Source organism: Crocodylus siamensis, chromosome 1, assembly GCF_052110815.1.
Source record: "Crocodylus siamensis isolate JL-2025a chromosome 1, ASM5211081v1, whole genome shotgun sequence".
Lineage (NCBI taxonomy): Eukaryota > Metazoa > Chordata > Crocodylia > Crocodylidae > Crocodylus > Crocodylus siamensis.
Window position 1 is genome coordinate 137,274,020 of NC_143395.1, and position 10,860 is coordinate 137,284,879.

The window sequence follows — 10,860 nt, forward strand, 5'->3', positions numbered from 1 at the left end:
CTTCCTTTACTCGACGGCTCATTCTTTACAAGTTCACATCAACTTACCACAGGGTTCGCTTATCTCTGGCACGATGAGAAAAATATCCATGTAACACTTATGTTCTCCTGATGGTCCTGATACTCAAGTGGTAGCAAGAGTAATCTAAAATCAGATGAAGATTGCTTTAATTTGACAAACTGCAGGAGAACCATACTTTTTACGAATAGTTTAACATCCAGAGAATGAATGCAGAGCAGGTTGTATACCCTTATGCCTTACTTTCCCTGGCTATCTGCCTGCTGAAACAACTTGATCCAACAGCTGAGAAGGTCATAAGTTAAATTAGTTGAAGAGAATCCAATCTCTGGTTTAAAAAGTACAGCTACCATTCCGCTGCTTCCCCCTCCTCCCTGCGCAAATAGAGTGCTCCGGGCTGAAAGGCTGAACATGTTTGGAAGAACAGACTTATCTAGAAATGTTCTAACTAATATGGGAAAGAAGAGCAGTAGCAACCTTGGAAAGTCACTGCTGAATTAAACTTCATCTGTTTTCACAGCACTGCATAGCTGTGAGACTAGTGGGTATAACTAGTAGCTGTATCTTTAAACAAGTGCATAATTCAGAGTATTAGGATTTTACTGGTAAATGATTTTTAAATTGAATGTGGTCTGAAATAATAATTAAAAAAAAAACCCCACAAAAAACTCTCCATAAAGTCTCTTTATACCAAAACATGGTCAACAGTGTGAGCCAAAGGGAACCTCTGCATAGGCTGCTGTACATGATCAAGGTGATAATATGCTAAAATCATGCATCAATCTAGATATTTGGTGATCATTAAACTATATTGAGAGCTGTTTTCTTACCTTCTCTCATTTTAGAAAGCCAATGTTTAAGCGGTAATGGACAGAGCATGTTTCTCCTGACTAGTATGAAGCCAGGGTCTCAATAAGTCACAGTCCATGTCATTTTCACAATTAAGATTTTGCTTCAGTACTGGTGTAGAAAGTACCTGGCATTAATGCAGCACCTTTCATCTAAGGAACTGCAGAGTGCCAGGCCATAGACAGTAAATTTCAGGGGGGGAAAGCATTTTAAATAGCTCTTCTGTATTTCAAGTTACTTAAATAGTTTAATATTAGGAGTGGTATATTTGTTGCCAGTTCAGTGTGAAGTTTAAAAGGTCAGGATTATTGGATGTTCTCCCTTTCCATATGCTAGGAGTTATTCCACTTGATTCCATTTGAATTTCTGCCTCCATTTGGCAGATGAGGCCCTAAGAGCACAGGAGTTGCACATTTTTGTGGTTTGTTATACATTTGCTCCCAATTCCAAGCTTTACTGATAACTGAGGGGGCACCCTTTTGTAGCCTTTTGCTTGTAGACTGGCCTTATGTCAAATAGTTTATGAAGAAGAAGCTTTCAGTTAGCACTGGATTTGAATTCCACAGATAACAATTTTGTTTTGCTGCTTTTTGGATCCAAAAAAAATTACAGTACAATGTAACGGTGGCATTAATGAAAGTGTTCCTACCACAATGTTTGCTGCCTAGCTAACGCTTTTTACATGAGAGACTGTTTCAAATACATTTATGCTTCATGTTTTATGGATTAAATTATGCGTGACTTAATGTCAATCCTTCAACCGTTGCATCTATAAATTACAAAAGTGAGTAATGGGAAATGTTGTGAGACTGATTTTTGTATCAAGACCAACCTAAGAAATTAGACACCCCTCTGTAAAGACCAGTTTTCCTCTTTGCTGTACTGTGGTCTGACTTAACTCTCTTGTGACTGAGCTTGTGCACATGTGCACACACAACCAAGCAAACTAGGCATAAAAGGCTAAACGGATCTGTTTTAATCCTAGGGAAGGTATCTGGGAAATGGCCTTTTACTTGGAACAAAATACAAAAAAATGCCTGGTAGCAATTTTCTTTAAAGTTGAATTGCTATTATTCATATTACAGTATTGAGATGCACCATTTTTCTTTTTTCTACAGTTGTCATGGTATGTCCATGACTTGTCAGATTACAGTAAAGACCACTGATAATGCATACCTATCTGTGGCAGAGCTCATACAAGTAAACACAGAAGTCAAGTTGAAATTCAACACCTGAATGAAACTTATCTGTAGTTTATAGAGTCTGCAGCTACCCACCACAGTTACTAAAAGATTTCATTATTGATGTGATTCCTTGAAATCCCTAAAAGTGATTTTTCACTTTGGACTAGCATATTTTCAATTGTAGGCAAGAATTGGGAAAGGAATGGAAAGAAGGGGGGAAAAGGCAACACTTTTTCCCCAACAGGATTTAAGTCATTAGCACAGCAGGAAGTGGAAATAGGAGAGTGGAATAAAATGCCATAGGGTGCAGCCAGAGGTGAATGGAAGAGCTGCCAAACTAGGAGATGCAGAGATTAAATGTTAAAGAAGTCAAGTCTCCTACCCCTAGATAAGCCTAGCTGCCTCTGAAATACAACATCAGAAAATGTGCCTCTGCTTCCGTGGGGTTCCTGATAGCAGAGACACCCTCTGGTAGTGCTTCTTTCACCAACTGGGCAAAGGATTTGTCTCTGGCTAGCCCTACCCTCATTTCCCTATAGTAAATTCAGCCAACTACACTGACTCTTGGGGGTTAGACTGTACATTAGGTTTGCTTGCATCATCTCTTTTATCTGATCCTCACTTCCCAAAGTAACAAACTATTCTAAATAAAGGCTTTTAGCTCTATCAAATGGAATCTGCTTAAATATTCAGACCTGAGGTGAATGAATATTGTTCCCTTTTATTTAATGTTGCGGTAGGTTCATCTAGTCAAACAGCTGAGCTCCTGAGACTCATCTACCTCTTATAAGGGTTGAGCTGTTATGATTCACACATCAGACTGCTCTATAACCATGTGGAGCCCAGCAGGACAATGTCACAACTGTCAAATGCACCAACCCCCCTCCCCACCCCCCAACTGCCAGCGATTAAACAGATCTGTGTCAGGCTGCTGGTATTAGCGATCGTACCAGGAAAGAAATATTTTCCCAGGATCATTATCTCAAACAGGCATCCACCATTATCCGCTTACATGTATTCACAGGCATCTTTACATGAGAATGAGTAAAACAATGTGCTTTTAAATATGTTAAATATGAAGTGATGTGATCTACTGCAAACTACAAGCACGACCAGCAAACCAAAATCTACCTTTCCAACTTTGGAACCTCTTCTGTGTTAACACCTCACCTTCGCCGGGCTAGTGAGGGGACTCAGTTACCCTTACATTGAGAAAATAGCTGCAAGTGTTACTGCCTTTCTAAAGGCTTGTCTCTGCTGGGAGGAAGGCAATTCCTACTAATGGAGAGCAAAGACTTCCCTGGGTTCCTGGAGCATTGCAAAAGATAGGCAGCTGTTTAGGCAATGCTGCTGGGAGTCCTGCCTTACTGTTGCAGGGTATTGGGAGGGAGGGGGAGGTAACTGAAAGTTACCAACCTGTCCTTTCACTAACTTACTGGATGGACCTAGAGAAGCCTCCGATACCGTAATTGGTGTGATCTGCTGGCCGGCTAATTCTTGACGTGAAATGTGGCAGCCCTGCATTGACATGGACGGCAAGGCCCCTGGAAAAGACTGTTTTAGGCTGGGTTACAAGCAAGGACCTTGTCCATTTTAAACTTCTCCATGGGGGGAAAAACCTGCTGCTGGGCTTGCCAGCACACATGTAAGGATGAAGTCTTGTAGGTCCCCTTTACGCATTACAGGTATCGCCCAATTAACTGGGTAATGGCACAATTCCTTTGGGACCAGCGACAGGTGCCAAGTTGCAATATCCCACCTTGATAAGCTCCAACCAGCTATAATGATAGACCTCAGAAATGTGGTTTAACTTCATCACTGGTGGCTCTCCAGCTTCCCCTTGCATGAGCAGCAAAAGGGAGAGTAAAGTTGCTGCTCTCTCCCTTGCTGGCTGTTGCCACTGGGGCTGGCCTTAGCCAGCCCTGGAGCCCTCTGTGTGCGCTCCAGTCCTCTCTGCTCCCCTGCCCCTGCCATCCTAGCAGCGCTGGGACAGCTGCCAACTGTACTTCCCCCTCGGCCCAGCGCCCCAGTAAAGCCCGGCATGCCCATAAGTAGATTTGAATCCCTTCAGAAATGAAAAAGAAAAAAACAGAAGCGCACCTGGGTGTATCAGTGGTATAAATAGCTGTAAAGGCCTGCAGGCCCAGCGTGGATGAGAAGTGGCCACCTGGCACCCCGCCTCACTGGGGAACCGTGATCATCCTCTATATATAAAACAGGCTTGGCAGGGCCTGTTTCCATGAGGAAAAGAGTCGGTGTGGGGCAGCACTGAACCCCCCACCCGTGCCTTCCCCACACACCCAAGTGACCCAAGCAGCCCAGGGACAAGGGGATGGCGCTGGGGTGGAGCTTGCTTCTCGGAAACACCGGCGGGGGGGGGTGTCCCGGCCTCGCACCTCGCCGCGGGACGGGGGCTGGCAGCGGGCCGCCGAGGCGCTGCCCGCGGGCAGGGCCGGACACGCCGCGTGTGGGGGCCACACGTGTTCGCGGGGGCGGGAGCGGCGGGCGCAGCCCCACGCCGCCCGGCTTCTTGCTCCTTTATGGGCATGGCGGGCCAAGGCTTATTTCGGACGCGGCCCCCGGCGGGCGGGCCCGACAGACTCTCCTTATACGGGCCGGGCCGGGGCGCCGGGCGCTGGGCGCGGGCCAGCACCGCCTTCTTTGGGCAGCGGCGCCGGGGGCCGGGGGCTCCGGCCGGGCCGCGCCAGGGCCGGGGCCAGGGCCCGCCGCGCCGTGGCCCGCGCCCAAATATGGAGACGGCCGGGCAGGAATCCGGGGGGCCGGGCCGCGCCGCGGGATAAAAGCCGCCCGGGCCCCGGCGCCCACCGAGCGCCACAGCTGAGAGCAGCTCTGCCCAGCCTGAGCCGGAGCGACACACCCCCCCCAGGTGAGCCCGGCCCGGGGCAGGGAGCGGGGGGACCGAGGGAGGGACTGAGGAGGCAGGGCTGCAGCCGCCGTCGGGCCCTCCCGCACCCGGCCGGCTGCCACCGGCCCCGCGGGCACTGCATCAGCACCAGCACCAGCGGACCATGAGCAGGGCTGGCATCAGCACTAGTAGCATCAGCGGGAGCTGTAGTAGTAGTAGCATTATTATTATTAACGGTATTGGTATTATCACGCTGGCCCTGCTTGGAGCAGGGGTTCGACTAGATGAGCTCCTGAGGTCTCTCCCAGCCCTCATGGTCTAGGGCTCTGGGATCATCAGTAGCAGAACTAGCTTCATTAGAACGATTCTACTGTCTCCTACAACTAGCACAGGGTAGTATATTGTATACGTTATAGTATCTAATATATATTATAGTAGAGTAAAATATCTACTAGAACTATCATAGTGTAGTATATCATATATATTATAGTACCTAATATATATTATAGTTTCTACTAGAACTATTATAGTGTCTACTACACCTATTATAGGGTAGTATATCGTATATATTATAGTATCTAATATATATTATAGTTTAGGATATACTAGAAATGTTATAGTTGCAGCAGTAGCAATAGCAGCATTATTAGTATTCATATTAGCATTATTACTATCAGTAGTAGTGATATTAACTTTATTATCAGGAGTGTTCCCATTACTAGTATCAGTAGTAGCGTTATCAGTGATAGCATCATTATTACCAGTGACAGCAATAGTAGCATTATTAGTAGTATTACTTTATTATTCTCAGCAAATAGCAGTAGTATTAGGATTATTATTAGTGTCAGTAGCAGTGGCATTATTAGCAACAATAGTAGCACAAACAGTAGTAATAGTAGTAGCTACCACTAATTTATGCTACTACAAATAACAATGTCAGTTCTATTGCTAATGCTAATGCCAACCTATGAGCATTAGTAGTAGAACTGACATTAGTGCTAACGGATATTATTAATGCTAATGTATTCACACTAGTAGAATGGACATTGGTGCTAATTGACAAGATTAATGATAATATATTAACATTAGCGTAATCGAGATTAGTGCTAATTGACTTTAATGCTAATGTATTAGCATTAGGAATACCATTAACATTATTAGAAGTAGTAGTATTAATATTAGCATTATTATCACTGTCATTATCATTACTCGGAGCATTATTGTTACCGCTATGATTGTTATCAGTCCTATTACTATTCTTTACTACTCTATGCCAACTACATGGGTGGTTCCATACAAGATCTCGCCCTATAAGATCCTTGCCTCTGGCATCCTTTCTGGCCATGAAAGCTACAGCCTGGCCCTTCCCCCGCCAGGATGACTGTTGCATTATTGGCCATATCAAAGAATCCAAACGACAGCGATAATGACAGTGACGATGATAATCCCAAGGGGGATCTCAGCTCCTGAATAGTGGGGAGGGGGCTTTCTTTTTCACTCGCACCTTCTAAATCGCTTCGACTGAACCAGGATATTCATTGGCTCCATCCAAGCTTCAGAGACCCTTGGCGGAGCCATTAGTAAAGCTGGTTGCCGTGTCCCATCCGTGCAAAGGGCCTTTACGTGCCAGCACGGCTAGAGACTTGCCAAAGGATCCCTCCCCGCCCGAGGGTTAGCGGGGCTGAGCCCGCCAGGGTTGTCCCGGGAGGACGGGCTGCGGCGGGGCCGGGCCCGGCGGCCCGGGGAGGGTGTTTCTCGGACACGACTCCCCAGGGCCGCAGGGGGTGTGCGCACGGGGGCAGGTCCCGTGAGCCCCGCGGAGGTGCTGAGCGCTGTCTTCCTTCCTCCCCAGAAAGCCGCCACCATGTGTGATGAGGATGAGACCACCGCGCTCGTGTGCGACAACGGCTCCGGCCTGGTGAAGGCTGGCTTCGCCGGGGACGATGCCCCCAGGGCCGTCTTCCCCTCCATCGTGGGCCGCCCCCGCCACCAGGTGCCTGCCCGGGCCCCCTACTCCTCTTAGCCACGCCCCCTTCCCATCGCAAGCCCTGCCCTGCTCTATTGGCAGCGCTCTCATCCCCCTAACCACGCCCCTTCCAGGCTGACCCCGCCATTTGACCACGCCCCTTCTCCCGCTAGCCCTGCCTCCTCTCCCCTATAAACCTCGCGCCTGCTTTTGCCACGCCTCCACGTACCTTAACCACACCCCTTCCACATTGACCCATCGAGCCATTTAACCAGGCCTTTTCATTATGGCCACGCCCGCTTCTATTAGCCCCACCCCTTTCCCTCTCAATCCCGCCCATGTTCTACTGGCCATGGCTCCACCCTACCAAACCGCACCGCTTGCTACATAGATCCTTCCATCTAACACCGCCCCTTTCGACGTGACCACGCCCTTTTCTGTGCTTAGCCCCGCGCAGTGTTCTATTGGCCACGCCCCCACCCCTTAGCCTTGCCCCTTTCTCTATCAACCCCGCCCATGTTCTATTGGCCTGGTCTCCACCCCCCGCTAACCAGCCCCTTGCAATTACCACCCTTTTCAATGTGGCCTCGCCCCTTCCATGATCGGCCCCACCCATTGTCCTATTGGCCACGCCTGCATTCCCCCTTACCCGCCCCTTCTCTCTCAGCCCTTTCCGTGTTATCTTGGTCACGCCCCCACCTCTTGGCCCCGCCCCTAGGGGTGTGCTGTAGTGCGGCGCTCTGCTTTCCCGCGCTGCCTCTATTGGCAGGTGCGCCCGCCGCAGGGGCACTGTGGGTCGGGCCCGGAGCAGCGCTAACGCCGGGTTTCCCCCCCTCCCCTCAGGGTGTCATGGTGGGTATGGGTCAGAAGGACTCGTACGTTGGGGACGAGGCGCAGAGCAAGAGAGGCATCCTGACCCTGAAGTACCCCATCGAGCACGGCATCATCACCAACTGGGACGACATGGAGAAGATCTGGCACCACACCTTCTACAACGAGCTGCGCGTGGCCCCCGAGGAGCACCCCACCCTGCTCACCGAGGCCCCCCTCAACCCCAAGGCCAACCGGGAGAAGATGACCCAGATCATGTTTGAGACCTTCAACGTGCCCGCAATGTACGTGGCCATCCAGGCGGTGCTGTCCCTCTATGCCTCCGGCCGTACCACCGGTGAGTGCCCCCGCCCCACCCCCGGCCCCCGCCCGCCTGCCCGCACCCCGACCCCGACCCGCCCTCACGCCCGCTCGGCCCGCAGGCATCGTGCTGGACTCCGGCGACGGCGTGACACACAACGTGCCCATCTATGAGGGCTACGCCCTGCCCCACGCCATCATGCGCCTGGACCTGGCTGGCCGGGACCTCACCGACTACCTGATGAAGATCCTCACTGAGCGCGGCTACTCCTTCGTCACCACGGGTGAGTGCGAGCTCCGGCCCGCCCGGGCGCGGGGGCGTGGTCAAGAGGAAACGGGCGGGGCTACGGGGGGTGGAGGCGTGACTAATAGAACAACCGGGCTACCCGGGGAAAGGGGCGGGGCTAATGGGAGAAGGGGCGAAAAGCGTAGGGCAGTGTAGAAGGGGCGTGAGTAGGGAGAATGGGGGCGCGGCCAATGGAAGTATACTGGGCGGAGCTAATGGAGAAGGGGCGTAGTCACGGGAAGGGGCAGGGTTAAATGGCTGGGTGAATGGGGAAGGGGCGTGGTTAGGGAGACCGAAGGCGTGGCCAATGGAACAGCGGGGTTGACGGGGAAAGGGGCGGGGCTAGTGCAAGAAAGGGCGTGGTCAGAAGGAAAGGGACTGGGTTCTTGTGGTATGGGAGGATGGGGGCGGGGCCAATAGAACGCCGGGCAAGGCTGAAGGGGGCGTGGCTCAGAACTGAGGGGCGGGGCCGCCGCTCCTGTGTGATCTGTGCTGCCACGTGCGGCGCCTGCCCCGGGGGGTCCTCGGACCTCCGTGTGTCGCTCCCTCCCCGTCCCCGCCTGCTCTTACCCCTGTCCTTCCACACCCCCGGGCAGCCGAGCGTGAGATCGTGCGCGACATCAAGGAGAAGCTCTGCTATGTGGCCCTGGACTTCGAGAACGAGATGGCCACGGCCGCCTCCTCCTCCTCCCTGGAGAAGAGCTACGAGCTGCCTGATGGGCAGGTCATCACCATCGGCAACGAGCGCTTCCGCTGCCCAGAGACCCTCTTCCAGCCTTCCTTCATCGGTATGTGGCCCTAATGAGCCGGGGAGCTGGAGATGCAGCCCCTGACCCAGGGCTTCTTAGTGCTTAACTGCTGAAGGCTGCAAACGAGAGCGGGACAGAGTGGCTGTGGGTGGGGGACCCTGATCAGACCTTGTTCACCCTCCCTTTCACCCTGCCACTGGGTGCTACAGGCTGGGCGAGACGACCCAGGAGGGGGCAGTCCTGTGCCTCTTTTCTGGGGAGACGAGGTTCTTTGGGAAAATCTGGTATTTTTTATTAGACCAGCTCAAATAGTTAGAAATATTCTTCTTAGAGGAGGGTATAAATACCTTTCGTCAGGCTGAGGAAGCAACTGTAGTTGGTGCATGCTCTTCCTTTTCGGGGAAAAACTCCATCCCCCTCCCCGCCCCGTCCTCTCCGTCTCCGCCGTGCCCTTCACCCGGCCCTTGCCCTTAGGTATGGAGTCTGCCGGGATTCATGAGACCACCTACAACAGCATCATGAAGTGCGACATCGACATCAGGAAGGACTTGTACGCCAACAATGTCATGTCCGGCGGCACCACCATGTACCCCGGTATCGCTGACCGCATGCAGAAGGAGATCACTGCCCTGGCTCCCAGCACCATGAAGATCAAGGTGAGCTCTGCTGCCCGGGAGGGCGCGGGGAGTAGCGCAGTGCCTCGCTTTGCCAGCAAGGAGCGGGGGTGCCCCGGAGGAGGGGGCAGCTCCGCCTGGCTCCACGTGCAGCCGGGGCTGTGGTCCTGCCTTGTCCTGCTCTGCTCCCGCCTCGCTCCTTTCACTGATCCGATGTCTTTCTCTCTCCCTCCCGCAGATCATCGCTCCCCCCGAGCGCAAGTACTCTGTCTGGATCGGTGGCTCCATCCTGGCTTCCCTGTCCACCTTCCAGCAGATGTGGATCACGAAACAGGAGTACGACGAAGCCGGCCCCTCCATTGTCCACCGCAAATGCTTCTAAGCAGGCTGACACGATGCCGCCGGGACCCGCTCTCAGGACGACGGTGCTGCCGGGCTGCCGGAGCCCGTCTCACTCCCCCTTTACTTTTGTAACACCCCCTGCGACGGGCGCCGCCACCTCCCCGTGACGCGGTGTCTGTAAAGTGTACATACGTTAATTTATTTTACCTCGTTTTGTTTATTTTTCAAACCATGCCCTGCGGAAGGAAACACGAAACACTTCAAGAAGCATTAAATCATCAGTCATTCTGGCACGCCCCACGCCTGCGGCTCCTGTGCTCACTCAATCGCTCCCGCCCCGCCTGCACTGCCCGGGGCTGGAGGGGGGACTCGGGGGGGGGGGGCGGCTGGGCTTTGAGGAAATCACCGCAGGGACAGTGCAGCCCTGCTCTGGGAAGCGGGCCAGCACGCCCGGGGCTTTCTAGCGCTACCGCCACGTACAGTTCCCGTCGCACGTGGAAAAGGGGCGGGCGCCTGAGTCTGAGCTGGGGAACAGCCAGACAGCAAAGAGTCGGCCAATACCAGACAGTAGCAATCGGGCAGTAGCAGTAGCGATCCGCCAGTACCAATCAGACCGCAACAACCAGTAGCAATCAGACAATAACTGTAGCAATCAGACAGCAACACCCAGACAATAACAGTAGCAACAAGACAACAGCACTCGGCCACAATCAGCAACACCCAGACAATAGGAGACAGCAACGATCAATCACAGCAACCCGCACAGGAGCGAGGTGCTGGACAGCTTTGGCGGGGCAGGACGTGCCTGCCCCCTAGCCTGAGCTCCCTTGCTTCCCCACGCATTCATCCCTTCCC

The 10,860-nt window shown here is 52.4% G+C and overlaps 1 protein-coding gene across 1 annotated transcript; it reads left to right on the forward strand.

Annotated features, from left to right (window-relative positions):
- The first annotated feature begins 4,787 nt into the window (after nt 1–4,787).
- ACTA1 (actin alpha 1, skeletal muscle) lies at nt 4,788–10,305 on the forward strand. Its single transcript, XM_090043917.1, has 7 exons — nt 4,788–4,938; nt 6,770–6,910; nt 7,727–8,051; nt 8,137–8,298; nt 8,897–9,088; nt 9,524–9,705; nt 9,902–10,305. Exons 2-7 carry the CDS (start codon nt 6,782–6,784, stop codon nt 10,043–10,045), a joined length of 1,134 nt encoding a protein of 377 aa, XP_089900043.1. The 5' UTR covers nt 4,788–4,938; nt 6,770–6,781; the 3' UTR covers nt 10,046–10,305.
- Nucleotides 10,306–10,860: the final 555 nt, after the last annotated feature.

Excerpts from the sequence above, each read along its gene's own strand:
- ACTA1 (XM_090043917.1), top strand. The coding sequence starts at position 6,782 with ATGTGTGATGAGGATGAGACCACCGCGCTCGTGTGCGACAACGGCTCC. Across the intron at positions 6,911-7,726 it reads TGGGCCGCCCCCGCCACCAG|GGTGTCATGGTGGGTATGGG; the intron begins GTGCCTGCCCGG and ends CCCTCCCCTCAG. Across the intron at positions 8,299-8,896 it reads CTACTCCTTCGTCACCACGG|CCGAGCGTGAGATCGTGCGC; the intron begins GTGAGTGCGAGC and ends ACCCCCGGGCAG.